Consider the following 17,433-nt stretch of genomic DNA (forward strand, 5'->3'; position numbering starts at 1 on the left):
TTAGAACAATTGAAAATATAATGGGAGTTATGTATATTAGGAATTTGTACAGATCTTGCTCCATCAATGGTAGGTCCATTGAAAGGATTTATGACCCTGATTTGTGAACTTTGGGTTAGCAATTTGGATGGAGAAATGAGAGTAGCTATATTAAATATTAGACATAATATCGCTGAAATTTGTAAAAGCCGACAAGCTCAGCTGTCACATTAAATAATTTTCGCCACAAAAAGTTTCAATTAAGTATTTATGTATTTTTTTAAATTAATGTAATTTTTAACTAGTCTGTAATAAAATGTTGATCAGTTTTAGTTTAATAAACATTATCTTTGTATGTTTTTTGAACCTTTATTTTGGTGTACGACAAATTTTCCTTAGGATCAAAGTGCTCTCTTCAGAACCACTGTTCTAGAGTTTAAAAAAATGTAAATAAAATTTCAGAAATTGTCAGGGGACATCATTCTCAATGGGCAACCGGTATCGAAGGCGACATTAAAAAATACCACCGCTTATGTCAGAAATAATATAAACATGTGTCCAGATATGACAGTAGTTCAAACATTGAGGTTTCACGCGCAACTGAAATGGCCTAATACCAAAATGTCGCAGATTAAGGTGGACGCTAAAGACCGTGTAAGTCTATATTTTTTTTTAAACATTTTTATAAAATATAAATATTATTGCATGAAAATATTATACTTAAATTGACTGAGTAGTTGCAAACCACATTATGTTGAAAAATTAAGTTTTTTTGGCAATGGCGCTTTGGTCATTTTTGGTGTTGCCAACTTGGCAGTGTAACTACACGCCTACATAGCCCTCCTCTAAGTTTTGAAAAACTATTGTTCCTAAAACTGATGCTGGATGACCTTTCTGCCGCTCCGTGTGACGTATGTAGGTCGCTCTCTCTCTGTCTCCGCTGGACTGGCCTGTTCTTCCGCTGCTTGGAAAGCTGGTTTGCACCTGTCCAGGGAAACAGTTTTTTTCTCACCTTCTATGTCCTGTATAACTGTCTTTTCCGTTTTCGAGATGACTTTGTATGGTCCTTTGTAGTTCGGCAAAGGGGGTTTGTATACTCTGTCGTCTCTCAAGAATAAGTGTGAAGCTCGCTTCAGTTCTGAATGGACAAAGACATTATATTTGTTATGGTGTTCTACTGGTCTTGGTTTGGTAGGTAGTTACACTGCCAAGTTGGCAACACCGAAAATGACCAAATTGGTGATTTTCGGTGTTGCCAACTTGGCAGTGTAACTACACGCCTACAGCGCCAATCGGTAGAAAATTAAAAATATTAAGTTCCATATTTAACATAATCTGACAAAACTATTATAATTGGATCATAGAGGTGGGTACAAACGAAATAGATTCTGTCATCGCTCATGTCATCCATGATTGCATAACTCATGACAGACAATTAATGATCAAATAATTTACCAAACAAGTATTGTAAAATATGCCCTCGGGATGAGAGAAGCCAGTGATTACAACATAGTAAATTCAAATTTGTAAATAAGTGTATGATGAAATAAATAATTACCTAAATTTATTTTGATATTCAAATATTTTTTTTTCAAGAAAAGAAAAATATTTGTGTTTTTATTATTTACACTAATATTTCAATTTCATACTATTTCTGTGAGCCTAAGCAGCTCATTATTAGAAATAGGTATCAAATTGTGGTAGAGTGGGTTCGAACCGAGAAACTCTGACTTAAAGGCAGAGCGTTTTGTCGTAACGTAACCCGTTACGATGCGAGCATTCAGACAGTCAGTACACCGAGTCGAGCGCTCCATCCATAGTTTCGGATGCTTGGTGATACTCGCCGCGAGCGATGTTAGGACGTTATGTTACGACAAAATGCTCCGGTCAGTCTCCACCTTAAGAGTCCGCAACACAAACTTCGGGACCACAGCCCGACACAGATGAAGAATGATATGGAAGTCTGGGTATTTACAGGGCTTATGAAATGTCATAGGTTAAGTCATCACTTTATACACGTGTAACATTCACCACATGATTGACAACCACACTACTAAAAATGTTTGTACATATATCAAATATCTCATAATGCTTCATCTATGTTGAGATGAAATTTATTATGCTGGCAATTTTTTATGTAAAAATTTCCAGTATACTAAGTAAATAATATATATATATATAATTTATAATTATGTTTTCTTTGCAGATAAATATTCTCATTGAGGAACTAGGATTAGAGCAGGTCAGGTTGACCAATGTCGGAAGACTAACTCGATCCGAGATGAGGAGGCTGAACGTCGCTTGCCACATGCTTCTAGACACCGTCATCTTAGTTCTCGACCAGCCCACCAAAGAAATGGACATATTCGATACATTCTTTTTGATAGAATACTTGAGAAACTGGGCAAGCACGGGGAGAATCGTGATAATGACACTTCACCCGCCGACGTACGAAATTTTTGCCATGCTGTCCAAGGTAGTCCTTCTATCTGCCGGCCGCACCATGTTTAGCGGATACAGAAGAGATTTGATTCCATATTTTGCTTCCATTGATTATCCGTGTCCAGCATTCAAAAACCCATCGGATTATTACCGTAAGTAAAATCATTATCTTAACCCTTAGAGGGCGAATCGTCGATAGATTGACTCTCTATTAATGCGCATATAGTGCGGAGCGTTGGAATATCGACTATTGCACAATTTGATTTAGGTGTCGACCTGTGCGGACGTGTCTTAGCGCGCGCATGTATAACGTTTTTAATAAGTTAATAGCATTTATAAATAACTATTTAAAACTATTTTGCTGTGAATTTAACATTGATTTTTGTATTTTTTAAGTAAAAGTCTTTTATTTCTACCTACATAATGTCAAATTTGTCAAGTATTGATGATGAAAAGCAATTAGCAATTTATGCAAAATATGTGAGAATATGCTCAGCACTAAGGGTTAATATATAAAGGGTAGGGCGCAGTGACTACTTTTTTTTTAAACTCTCACCACAAAACGACAGTTACTCCTAGAATGCGTTCCTATAGCGCGTTTGAAAGCGCAGGATACTAATTTTTTTTAGATTAGTTTAGTGTCAATCATGCCATGGATGAACGAGAAGCGCGCATTTGCCCTGGAGGCCTGCTTTTCCTTCCGGGATATGGTTACCTTTCCTGTTTATTTTTCCTTTCAAAGCAGTGTTATCTTAATCATTACTTACATAAAATCAGGATGTTCAGTCCTGCATTTCAAGTACCAGTCCAAGGTGTTTTGAAATCAATATTATTTCCTACCCTATACAATATTATGAAGGCAGGCAAATGGAGTTATACCATGTGCAAATTGATTGTCACATTATGATAAGCAGTTTTAACCTTTAGTATTGAGAATCGTTACATTGACTTTGGCATACTTTGCCAAAAGAACGTAATGTCGATATATTGACGATGACGCCAGTGTATTTTGGCGGTCGAGCTGAGAGGTTGTGTCGCAGCAGCGAATTTCTTAAGTTCTAACTCGTCAATAATGTTCACAAAGAGATAAATTAAACTAATTTTTGGTGAAAAATACAAATATATTTTTTTTATAAAAACCTATTATTTTCACTCTTACAATGTCCACTAAATTTGAAGTGGACCATTTTTGCAAAAAAACGTCTTCAGCAGTACTAGCATACTTATCTGAAAAAATCTCAGCATCCTCTTCCTTGCTTCATCCCATGTTATTATCGTTGTAGACTGTTAGGGTCAGCTTTCCTTGTCCTCAGGTTGTAGGTCCTTCTATCATATATAGCATGCCTTCGAATCACGTTATCTTTCTGTAGCATCTATGAATTTTTGGTCTTCCTGTAGATTTCTTTTGAGGAATATCCATGGTGATTGCCTGGTTTACAGTATGTTTAGGCTCTCCACGTCCTATGTGCCCAAATGGTTAAATAATTTTTTTATCCAAACCTGCACTCGACGGACCTTGTCATCATAATTTTTATGTCTTATTTATGTTTTATTTTAGTGGACCTGGTGACCTTGGACGATCTGTCAGCGGCTGCCATGCTGGAGTCCTCAGGGCGGATAGAGCAACTGGCGGAGGTGTTCCGGAGTGCCCAGGCGCGGGTCCGCGGGGAGGCGGAAGGGCACCTCGTGCCGCCCATCCCTCTGCCCAACTCTGTGTGTCGGGCCAACCCCTTTACACAGGCTTGGGTGCTTTTTAAGTAAGTCCCGTCAACCCTTCAATGTGTATTATACAGGAAGACCCCAGATAGCGCTATTTTAGTATCAGAACGCAATGGTGCATAAAGCACTGAAATGTATTGACACATATCTTGATCGTTACTTACACAAAGGTAAGGTAATCATTCCTGTTCTTCGGTGACCAGTCCAGGATGATATTAAATAAATATTAGAGTGTAAAATCAGTAATGTTTATTTTCAATGTCCCCCCTCTGGGAATCGAACACGGGACCTGCAGCACGGTAGCTAAGCACGCTAATTATTACACCACAGAGTCGGACATAGGTTTTAGTATTACAGTACACTAAAATGCTTCGATGGCCTTGGCTGATACACTAGCCTGTGACATTACACAAATGTGTCTGCTATGTAACTATTGCAGGTAGATGTATGATTTGGTGGTAAAAGTGGAAAGTACATATAATAAGTTTAAATAGTTGTGGTTTTATCATATAAAATGCAGTTCCACCAAAAAATGTCGGTACAGAAATGAAATGTAATGAATTTCTGGGAATGGTATACTCGGATTGCAATTAATTTGTATTAAAACATGGTATATTTTTTATAATGCATATTGATACTGTCTTAATAATGGCAAAGCAAAATTTGATTAGCAGGATCAGGTTAATTGGGTATTTATAAATTTTGATACTGGGTGATGATTGCTTGAAGTTATTTGTATTATTTGTTTACAAATAACAATAAAAAAATTAAATAATAACCAGTCAAAACAAAAAGAAACAAAAATTAAAAATAATAATAAAATATATATCTTCATTTAAAAAAAATATTCTTCTTGTAATTCTGATAAAATATTTTTCAAATGTTGACTTTTTGATGTATTTCAACAACTATGAATATCTATTGTGCAATTCCCCCTATTAATTAAAAGATTTTGTTTATTATATACCTAATAATAATTATGTTTAAACAATTTATTTTGATTTGTTACAGAAAAACACTTGTATATACTCAGCCAAATACAATAATAAGCTGGATCACTCGCCTCATCTTAGCTGCCATAGTATCTCTTATAATCGGTGCCATTTTCTGGGACCTTCCGGCGAGTGATTCTCAACTTTCCCAAAACGACCGGCTCGGCTACCACTACTCCACTATGTGTGTCTCGGTGTGGCCTCTGCTGCTCCTCCTCTGCGTCAAGCCCATACATTCCCAACGCAAGTTCATAGAGAGAGATATTGACATAGGACTCTACGATAGAACGGTGTTCATTCTGACTGATGTAAGTTAATCAAAAAAAATTAATCATTAAAAGAATAACTCGCAAAACCTCTACTTTAAGAGGCTTTTATTGTTATTTTTTTATTATTATTTTTTTATTTATTGGAAAACCAACAGAATATGTCGTCAAAAATAACATAATATGATGAAATACAAAAAAAATAACAATTCTAGTTATAGGTTTCCACCTGAGAAATCTAAAAATAAAACAATTTAAATAAACTGTCATAAAAGTATAACTATATAGAACATTTCTTTATCAATTGGTCAAATAGACATCAACAATTTTTCTTTTAAACATATTAAAAGAAACATTATTGATGTCTATTTCATTAAGCATTTCATTGCACATATCGCAGGCTCGATTTAAAAATGAATTTTGGTAGGACTTGGTGTGCATTTTATGAAGGCAGGATAGTAAGGATAGGGAAGGTAAATGTGAAAAATGCATCACAAACACCCAGACCAATTGAAAATATATATTTCTTGAATTTATTTTGCAATTGGCGGGAATCGAACCTACTCTTGATAAACAAAGAGAAAAAACTCAATATGACAATATGAATTTATATATCATGGAAAAAAGTGACTTATTTGCTCCAGGATTTCAACCTAGGTCTTTTAATGTCCGATCGAAATGGTCCTCCAATGAGTCCACGGCAAAAATATATCTAAACATCTTGGAAGAAACAAAGGGTGGTTGACATTTTTTCATTTTGCAATTTAGGTTAGGTTTAGCTGTAAAAAAGCCTTCTTATAGTTCAATTGGCAGTTGAAAGGAAAGAGTGGAAGAAACGTTACTTCTCTCTCCGTTGCATATGTCGTAGACAGACATGTGTTAATACGTAGCATAAGGGACAAGTAAACGCTAGCGTATTATACTGAACGTTAGGTGAAAATGTTTTGATATTTGTTAGTTAAGAATTTCTATTGTGTAAAAGTGAAATAGGGAAGAGGCACTATAGGAATTTTACCGCCCAGCAGTCCGTTTTTTTTTTTTAAATAAAAGCGACTACGACAGTTTTGCGTGATCGAATTTAAACACACCGTCATCACGCACCGATCCGAAGAAAAAAAGACAAAAGCACAAGGCAATCATACGTTTTATCATGCTAACCGGACTGCCGGACGGTAAAATTTCTGTAGTGCCCAAGAGCTCAAAGGGAAGTGCAGATAGTGTGTGAGCCTTTAGAGAACAGCAAACAAAGAAAAGCAAATAGTACAAAAAGCGCTAAAAATATCATTAGAAATAAATGCCAGGTAAATGGGCGTTAACGGAATATGGTGGATAACCTCCCAACGACCCCAAATATACTGAATGCATTGATAGCGTTGAATGTGAAATAAACTGTTTGTAAAACCTATGAAGTTTCACTTCTATTCACAAGTCTTACGTACATTTTGTAGAATCATGTCTTCACTCTCTTCAAATACTATGTTTATTTTCTTTCAGACAATAACCGACATTCCGCCAACTTTGTGTATATGGTTGGCTTATTTAATTCCAAGTTATTCCATGACCGGCCTCTACATGCAAGGCTATGATAACTATAATGGATTCTACATATATCTTGGTAAGTAGTCTTAATTCTATATATTTTTCTTGCATATTCGTTTGCAAATAAAGCAATGGAAAAACGCTTTAAATGTGTTTCATTTATTCATTCAGTACCTAAATAAAATATAAAATAAAGAGCATTTTCATGAATCAAAATTTCCTTTTTTTTCTCTCATTTTTCTCAAAACGCTCAGTGATTCGATCGATTCCCTCATTCAAACTACCCACTGCACAATTTACGTTAGGATTAGCCACCTGGCGCTTTATATTCATAGTAGGTATCAACACGTTAACTGCCAACTATGAGATAACTCGTGGATTGCGTTCATTGCTAGGACGCTGACTACGAGATATCTCGAACTGTGTTTACTTGCATATCAGTGTAAATTCCTAGTATATCAGTGCTAATATGGATAGATGACGCATGGAAAGAGAACAAAAAATCAATGCTGGCTTACATGAATACAAAATATATTAATAAGTGAAAAGAAAATATAATTATATAAAATTATTCAATATCAGGAAGTAAAAGAATATTTTTAAAGAATCGGCTTTTTAGACCGGAATTCTGAAAATTGCCGTGGCAGTCAACGTGTTAATATTAGAATGACTAAAATAATATTATTTTTAGGTTACATGGTGCTCTACCTCTGCTGCGTCAAGATGCTAGTCAAAGCTATGGCATACTTGATCCCCCCCTACAAGTGGTCTTCCTACATAACTGCAATTTTATTAACTATTATATTTATTGCGAGTGGATACACGATCCACCATTTGGATATGACGCCGTACACACGCTGGTTGGAGTACATCTCGCCAGCAAGATGGGTCATGTCGTTATTACTAGGGAGAGAATTCAGTCCCCAAGCCATTCAATCTCACCAAATAACTAGGTGTAGAAATAAGCAGGTAAATATTCACTTATATCATTTATCCGATTCAACTAAAAATAAAATAAATATCTATCTTACCATCACATTCTATCCCTGATAAGATGAGAAATACGACAATACTTTAAGTGTGTCCAAATTTTTGTTTACAGCGCTGGGTTTGTTCACATAGGATATATTTATGTATTGATGCTACGTATCAATATATTGATACTACGTATCAATATATGAATAGCTACGTATCTGTTGTGTATGTTTTCTGTTTTATGTGTTTGCTTTTTTTTATTATTTTTACTTTAGGTCTAAATTAAGTCTTCCTATTAATTTTCTTAACTTTTGCTATATTTTATTCTTGCTGTTTACTTTTAACTTATTTAACATTTGAGAAATTTTGTAATTGGAATGTTACAGTTACCTGTTTTATTTGTTATTCATTATTGTAAATGTATTTATATTAATGTTCTGTTAAATTTCTAAATAAATAAATCAGGACGCTTCACTGCAGTGGTAGGCAGAAAGAATAAAACATCACTCTGTATTTTTAAACAATGCTCGCCTCTTCCCGATTTATGCATCTCCTCATACATACCCGCCAATTATTGACCATTTTCAAGTATTTGGAATACTTGAAGAGGCCAAGTTTTTTGAAAAGCATATACATTCCCAAGTTTCTGCGTAAAGTATTTTTATATCCAATTTCAAGCAAAAATACATTTGGATATGAATTAACGGTTCGATTTTACTGGGGGAAGTGGGTAAGAATTGCAATCATTTTTGAGCATTTTTGATTGAGAATTGCAATCATGGTTGATACTCCACGATCGAAACTTTTGGTATATAACAATATATGTAGCTATTTTTATCAACACATTTTTAATACAGATTCTACCATCTTCTTCCAAGTATAACTTCAAACCACATTTTTAGTGAATTTAACTACTACTACCGTCACGGCGTTCCTGCAGGGGTAGGCAGAGAGGATGGAACACCACAATCTTCTACCCTGACAAACACTTCTCGCTTTCTTCCCATCCATACATCTAGTCATACATCCCATCCAGACTTTCGACACGACCAGAATTTAGGTTCTGATTGATCTGATCGTGCCAAAGCCATCCTCATTCTGTTCTCCCATTCGCCACATATACTTTCTTACTCATTCTCTTATTATCCGTTCACTCTACATGTCCATACTACCTTAAAGAACTCTTCTTAATCTTTTCAATTATCCCTAGTTCAATTTTATATTCCTTTCTAATATCGAATATTGTATCATTGAACTTAATGTGCTAATAAAATTGGTATTTCCTGTTTACAGGTTCAACGACAAGATATTATAGTGCAAGTTCATTGCCCGGCGCCAAATGGAACTCAAGTACTGTTTAATATGGGATACGACAAGTCAAATTATTTATGGGAATATGCAGAAGAAAGTACAATCATATCGCTTGTGATATTTTGGATCGTATGCTTTATTGTGTCATATTTGGCATTTGTGTTTGACTGCTGTAGATATGGAAAAAGACTAACCAAACAATCCGCAAGAGGAAATAAATGTACGCCTAACACACCTTGAAATAACCACACAGTATTTATTGTTCATTCAGTGAAAATAGTGTATGGTGTCGTAATGCTAACTTAGCAATAAGCGTTCATTAAAGATAAGCAAATATTTGATATGAAAGATGAATCGATATTATGTACATGTGTTATCGACAATTATTTTATGGGTAATTTGTGCAATAGAGTTGACCCTTTTGACCCTAAACGAAATTAAATGTGGAATGCAAGTCATTATATCTAAGAAGTTGTATGAATCAGTTTTATAAATGATCGCCGTACAGGCACCTTACAAAACTATAAATATAAGTACATTTATTACTGTAAAATTAATAAAATATAAAATCCCATAGAAAAACTTTTTTTAACTACCATATTAGTTTTGTAACACCTTATAACTGATGATTTGTAGTATTGAAATATTATAAATATTATGGAAAATCTTTGATATTATCCAATTGTTTGTTTTTTATAATTTGCTAATATCAAAACTCACAAAATGTTATAGTATTCCTTTCAACTATTCAAGATTACAGATGATAAACGTAAATAAAAATCTAATGGTATGAAAACAACTACCCAAAGTATGAAGTGATCATTTACACTAGCCAATGATAGGTCGTAAGCCCTGTAAAAATCCAGTCATCCATATTCCCTTCATATTTCATCCATCCATAAACGTCCAACTAATTATGGGAGCCTCCATCCTAAGCAGACAATACATCAATTCATGAAAGCTGTTTGGGAATTGTGTGCGCGAGTGTGTATAAATTTTTAAAAAAGACCCATTTTATTTCATTTCCACTGAAAAATTATATTATAATGTATTTTATAGGTGGGTACTATTTCTACTCTTCTACCGATAGTCTATGGACTTTTAATAGACAATTTTGTATTTGTCTCTGGTTCGCGAATTTGCGTCTTTCATTTGACGCTTAACCAGGGGGGGTCGACTCGTAAACGTCAGATTGTTCAAAAAACGACCAGAAAATGACGAGACACACTAATACACTAACAAAAACACCAAAACGGGAACGAAAAATACGAGATACCAACAAGTTGTTCAAATATTTCAAATAAATATGGACAGACTATGGTTATAGACAATTATCGATAGAAAAATAGAAATCCGTCTATGAAGAACTTCATAATATTGAGTATTATGCCAAAGTTAAAGTTAAATTTTGCGTATGAAAGTGTAGTTTTTTTTACTTAACACAACGCTCCCTTGAACTTTTGCAGCACCCCCCAAATGCAAAAAATTTAAAAACGCCTAGCCAGACTTCCAAAACGCCCACAAAGGCGCGCTGGCACCCCCGTTAAGAAACATAACTTCAGAAAGTGGTGGGCACTCCTTCCGCCCTTTTAAAATATTGTATTTTCTAGAATTTTAAATATAATATAGTAATTTGAAAATTCTATCGTTTTTGTTTTTGTTGAAAAGCCTTATATTTATACATAGTTTGAGATAATAATTTCAAAACCACCATTACCACTACCATTTACCATTGTAATGCTGGTCACTCACGACGAGGAAAATAGTAGATTTTGTTACATTTTCTCTGGTTTTGTAACGTTCAAGTACGAAATTCGGAAAGACGAAAGATTTCACTGCCAACCTGGCGATATGACGCGAAATCATTAGTATATAATGTTTGTATATAAGCTTCGTTCGAGTCTGGCCACAGACTAACTATTTATATAAAGACTGCCAACTCCCTCGATTTTTTATGGCTGGAAGTGATATTCGCCAGCGGCCGGAAGTGACGTAAACGGCTAGAAGTACTAAGCTCCCGGCTGGGCGTGACTTCGCCGCGGCTGAATGTCAAATCCACCCGCCGAAATATTTATCATTCATTTTTCAGGTTAAATGGTATTTATATTGAAATTTGTTGTGTTACATATTTTCAAAATTATAATATTGATATTACAAAGAAGATATTTCACTATCTAAATTTATTTATTTCAGTGTAAACAAAAATAGAAAGGTCACGGCTAAAACGCGACATTTATAAAAAGAGTTCAGGCGATTAATAATGGTTGCTCAACTCAGCCTTACAATGGTAAATGGTAATGGTAACTTTTTTGAAATTATTATCTCAAACTATGTATAAATATAAGGCTTTTCAACAAAAACTTTCAAATTACTATATTATATTTAAAATTCTAGAAAATACAATATTTTAAAAGGGCGGAAGGAGTGCCCACCACTTTCTGAAGTTATGTTTCTTAACGGGGGTGCCAGCGCCCCTTTGTGTGCGTTTTGGAAGTCTGGCTAGGCGTTTTTAAATTTTTTGCATTTGGGGGGTGCTGCAGAAGTTCAAGGGAGCGTTGTGTCAAGTAAGAAAAACTACACTTTCATACGCAAAATTTAACTTTAACTTTGGCATAATACTCAATATTATCAAGTTCTTCATATACGGATTTCTATTTTTCTATCGATAATTGCTATAACCATAGTTTGTCTACATTTATTCGAAATATTTTAACAACTTGTTGGTATCTCGTATTTTTCGTTCCCGTTTTGGTGTTTTTGTAAGTGTATTAGTGTGTCTCGTCATTTCTGGTCGTTTTTTGAACAATCTGACGTTTACGAGTCGACCCCCCCTGAGTCTGGCCGGGCGGCCGTTATGAATTCATTGCACAAACTAATTTATATAATTCATTGTAAACAATAAATGACAAGCCGGGTGATCTCGTGTTGAAAATAACTATTATATATTGGAAATGTGAGTACTTCATTATTGGTAAGGCGTTTCCTCTCATTCCGCCGTTTGCTAAACAGCTGTCAAACAAATTACGCAAGAAATTTGTCTCGACTGCTGCTCAAATAAGCGCTAATTAGAAGAAATATGTATTCTATAACCTCCGGAATGACCCCATCAACAGCATTGCAGGTAATCAACTGTTTTTGTTGTTGTTTTTCATGCCTGAAAAACTGTGCAATCTTCTTTGTGTGAAATGTCATTTTGACAGTCCGTTGACAGCGAGTCTGTTTTTATTATTGTTTTTATGTTATATTTTAGGTAAAGTACGGACAACCGGCATAGTTACAAGCACATTTATTGTCATATAATGTTATTTATTGCACTATATGCATATAAAATAAGATTCAACAAACACAAAAGATGTCATTCAAAAAATAGCTACAGCACGTGGCGTATAGATTTTGAAATGGTTTTCCAGTTTTACTTATACAGTTACAAATGTCAATTTACTAGTGGGTGCAATGCTTGCCCATGTTTTGTTCACAAAGAAATAGGTATGGATGATAATTAATAAATAATATTGGATATATGATGAAAGAAGACCAGCCCGACGAAGCTTGCAATCGCAAAACCGGACTGGACTCTTTTGCTGACAAATTTCCAGCCCCCATCTGTGCTCCACGAGTAGTTTTATGATGAGGTTGGAACTCTTCATATCAACCCCTCCGAGAAGCCTGCCACTGTATACCTTATAAGACCATCTTAGTGTATACCGGTGTCTGATATCCTCATCATCGGAGATCGCTCAGTGGGTCGTAATGCTAGCAATTATTTTTCAAACATAAAAACTAATTCTGTAACTTTGTTACCTTTTCAGACTCTTGCAACTATTGGCAAATGACTTGTCGCGGCAGAAGGGTTCCATTTCCCCCATTGTGTTGGCGCTTTGGACAGTTTCATTTCCTAGCGCTGGATCAGAATATATAAACTACAGAGGACGATTCGGCATTGTTTTATTTGGATGTGTAGCCAGTAATTACTGTTTTAGTGTTTGCAGATATGTATGTATAGGCAGATAGATGATATAACCATGAAACGTGTGTTATTGCACAATTTTCTTGGGAGTTATTCATCGTGACTAATATATATGTATACTCTCCCCCCTGAAAATAAACATATTATGCTCTTAAATATGTTTTTATTTTGTTCATTAATGACCGAGATCCTTGAAAAGTATCATCCTATCCCGCTCTCTGTGATCTTACAACATTGACCTTAATTTTTTACAGAAATGCAATCTAAAGTAACTAACTGACCATCACGCCGCTTCCGCAGGGATAGGCAGAGAGAATAGAACACCACACCACGCTACTCTTGTCTTTGTACACATTCTTCTTTACGCATCCCCTCACACATCCTCCTCCCAACCCTTCTCCGCACCCCAAAGGTGCATAGGGCACTGCATTATATAGAAGCAGTGTTATCTTGATCGTTAAATACACGAAGGAAAGGTGATCAGCCTTTCGCTTCAGGTACCAGTCCAGGGTCATATTAAATATATATTTGACTGAAAAATCAATAATATTTATTGCGACCCTCTTGGGAATCAAACCCGGGACCTCCAGCATGGTAGCCTAGAGCGCTAACCGCTACACTATGGAGGCGGACCTCATACATACCCGCCGATTATTCGGATTCCTGAATTGACCACTTTCAATTATTTTAAATACTTGATCATGCCAAGTTTTGCCCGGTCATCCTCTGCTCATGTTCCCAACAAGATTCGCCTCATAAATTTCTTTTACAATCCTTTCTTCGCTCGTTCGTTTAGATCTTTTATAACTAACTAACTAACCATCACGCCGCTTCAGGCAGAGAGAATAGAACGCCACACCACTCTGTCTTTGCAAACATTCTTCGCCTCTTCCACGTTCATGCATCTCCTCATACATACCCGCCGATTACTACGACTCCTAACCTGACCACTTTCAAGTATTTGGCATACCTGATCGTGCCATGTTTTTCTTGGTCTTTCTCGGCATAAATTTGTTTTACCGTTCTTTCCTCACTCATTCGTTCCACATGTCCAAACCATCTCAACGCACCTTTCTTAATTTTATTGATAATGGTTATCTCCGCTTTGGATTCCTTCCTTATTTCACTATTCGAACATCTATCATACATCGTTTTGTCGCACATTCTTCTGAGAGATTGCATTTCGACTGCACTCAGTCTACTTTCATCCTTCTTTTGCCAACTCCATGTTTTACTTCCATACATTAGAGTTGGAACCAGGACTCCGTTGTGCACTGCCAGTTTAGCTTCCGCTGATAGGCTTTTATTTGCCATAACTGATATTATTAGAGGGTATTTCTTTTTCATCGAGAATTTTAATGACTTCCTTTAATCTGACTCTATCGAATGCTTTAGTAAGACCTACAAAGCAGAGGTAAGCTGTCTTATTGAACTCTATTGCTTTTTTAACTAATTTGTCTAACAACAAATGTGTTGAACTTATTTACGTCCGAGTTCACTCGGTTTCTCAGCGTCACATATTTAGCATATTCTTCTGGTGACGGTGAGCTTCTGTATTTCAGATGGCTTTTCTTCGGCGAGTTCCTTGACTTCATCAGTAAACCATTTTATCAATAATGATTATCTCAGCCTTGCATTCTTCCCTTCTTTCACCATTCGAACATCTATCATACATCTTTTTGCCTCACATACAAATAAAACTAACTAACCATCACGCCGCTTCCCCGCAGGGGTAGGCAGAGAGAATCGAACGCCACACCACTCTGTCTTTGCAAACATTCTTTGCCTCTTCTACATTCATGCATCTCCTCATACATACCCGACGATTATTACGACTCTTGACCCGGCCGCTTTCAAGTATTTGACATACCTGATTGTGCCAAGTTTTCCTCGGTCGTCCTCTGCTTCTTTTTCCAACTACATTCGCTCCATAAATTTGTTTAACCGTTCTTTCTTCACTCATACGCTCCACATGTCCAAACCATCTCAACACACCTTTCTTAATTAATAATGTAATAAATAATAAATAATATATATAAATAATAAATAATGTATGTAAAAATAAAAATAATAGATCAACCTGGCTGATCGGTGATAATATGCGTGAATAGCCTATAAATAAAAAAAAGACATTCATAATAACAGCAATGGGGGCGCGAGATAGAGACAGGCATGAATATAGAAAGAGGTAGAAAGACATTCGCCGGAGCTAGCGGTTGAGTTCGGCTTCGTCCACAGAACCAAAGATCAATTAACGAACATCTATTTACTTATATTTCTTCTTTTTTTATGGCTATTCACCCTTCTAGCCAATGCGAGTTATTTTTTATTTATATATTATTATTTTACACTTTTTACAATTTAAAAAAGATAAATGTTTGAGTTTTTATTATTTACAAAAAAAAAACTTCAATTTCATACTATTTCTGTGAGCCTGAGCGGCTCATTATTAGAAAGTGGTATGAAATTGTGGTAAAGTGGTTCGAACCGAAAAACTTTGATTAAAAAATCCGAGACACTAGCCACGGGACCACAACCCGATACGATTTGAATTGAAATAGTTTGTTTTCCTGTAATTGGGGTTAGCTTCATTATTAAGTTGGTTTGTTTAGTTAGTTATTTTATATATTTCATACACATTTACAAATGATTTTCAATTAATTTTGTTTGTTAGGGGAGGTCGATGAGATTGAGATGTTAGTGGAAAATGGAATTGGATTGAGAAGACAATACTTGACATGTAAATTTATCTTAAAATTTTCGACTAAAAAATATAATATTCTGATTTAAAAAAATGATAGTTAATAATTCCGAGGGGGCGTCAGAGGCCTGCACTTGCAGGGCATTAATTGGAGACCTAGATCTTATTTCATTGGGTGCCCGTTTAATGACGGCTTCTTTTCAGACCTCTCCAGCATTAGCATTCCGTTTTCCACTAACCTCTCAACCTTATTAACCTCCCAAACTTGTTTGTAATAATTTTTATTTCTGCTAATAATTTGGATGCAACTGGCTATCCAGAAGCTTTCAGATTCATTGTCGTTGCATGACCTAGTTGTGAAAGTAGAGTGGAGTTCCCTAGATTTTCAATTCTGCGGCGATTGCATCGTTCAGAACTATCTTCAAAAGCTGTTCCGCACGACCGCGCTTTTGTTGTTTTCGAGTCATCTTGCCCCTATGTGCGGCGCGGCGAATTGCCGGCTTTGTGAGTCAGTGACAAATTGACATTCTGATTCTGGAGAAGGGTGATGCAGGGGACAGAAGACGATTGAAAGCACGCGTGGAGAAGAATCATTAAAGATATCATGAAATACATTTAAAAAATAAAAAATATAAATTATACATTTGTGGGTTACAATAGTACATGTAGGACGGCTCAATATATAAATACATACAGATAAACTTCACAAAAAACATAATAAGATAATAAAAAAAAACAAATAATTCAAATCGTATCGGGTTGTGGTCCCGTGGCTAGTGTCTCGGATTTTTTAATCAAAGTTTTTCGGTTCGAACCACTTTACCACAATTTCATACCACTTTCTAATAATGAGCCGCTCAGGCTCACAGAAATAGTATGAAATTGAAGTTTTTTTTTGTAAATAATAAAAACTCAAACATTTATCTTTTTTAAATTGTAAAAAGTGTAAAATAATAATATATAAATAAAAAATAACTCGCATTGGCTAGAAGGGTGAATAGCCATAAAAAAAGAAGAAATATAAGTAAATAGATGTTCGTTAATTGATCTTTGGTTCTGTGGACGAAGCCGAACTCAACCGCTAGCTCCGGCGAATGTCTTTCTACCTCTTTCTATATTCATGCCTGTCTCTATCTCGCGCCCCCATTGCTGTTATTATGAATGTCTTTTTTTTATTTATAGGCTATTCACGCATATTATCACCGATCAGCCAGGTTGATCTATTATTTTTATTTTTACATACATTATTTATTATTTATATATATTATTTATTATTTATTACATTATTAATTAAGAAAGGTGTGTTGAGATGGTTTGGACATGTGGAGCGTATGAGTGAAGAAAGAACGGTTAAACAAATTTATGGAGCGAATGTAGTTGGAAAAAGAAGCAGAGGACGACCGAGGAAAACTTGGCACAATCAGGTATGTCAAATACTTGAAAGCGGCCGGGTCAAGAGTCGTAATAATCGTCGGGTATGTATGAGGAGATGCATGAATGTAGAAGAGGCAAAGAATGTTTGCAAAGACAGAGTGGTGTGGC

General features: G+C 35.5%; 1 protein-coding gene across 1 annotated transcript in view; it reads left to right on the plus strand.

The window, feature by feature from the left end:
* Nucleotides 1-9,805, plus strand: part of LOC148304851 (ATP-binding cassette sub-family G member 8) — a 59,101-nt gene extending 49,296 nt beyond the window's left edge. Inside the window, exons 9-15 of the mRNA XM_088267618.1 lie at nucleotides 442-633; nucleotides 2,186-2,573; nucleotides 3,980-4,178; nucleotides 5,152-5,440; nucleotides 6,893-7,013; nucleotides 7,629-7,906; nucleotides 9,206-9,805. Of these exons, the coding sequence (XP_088123744.1) occupies nucleotides 442-633; nucleotides 2,186-2,573; nucleotides 3,980-4,178; nucleotides 5,152-5,440; nucleotides 6,893-7,013; nucleotides 7,629-7,906; nucleotides 9,206-9,463 (1,725 nt within the window). The 3' untranslated portion in view covers nucleotides 9,464-9,805. The remainder of the gene's footprint in view (nucleotides 1-441; nucleotides 634-2,185; nucleotides 2,574-3,979; nucleotides 4,179-5,151; nucleotides 5,441-6,892; nucleotides 7,014-7,628; nucleotides 7,907-9,205) is intronic.
* Nucleotides 9,806-17,433: the final 7,628 nt, after the last annotated feature.

Source organism: Brachycentrus maculatus, unplaced genomic scaffold (genome assembly GCF_059751285.1).
Source record: "Brachycentrus maculatus isolate JH-2025_06_01 unplaced genomic scaffold, ASM5975128v1 h1tg000301l, whole genome shotgun sequence".
In the NCBI taxonomy this organism is placed as follows: Eukaryota; Metazoa; Arthropoda; class Insecta; order Trichoptera; family Brachycentridae; genus Brachycentrus; species Brachycentrus maculatus.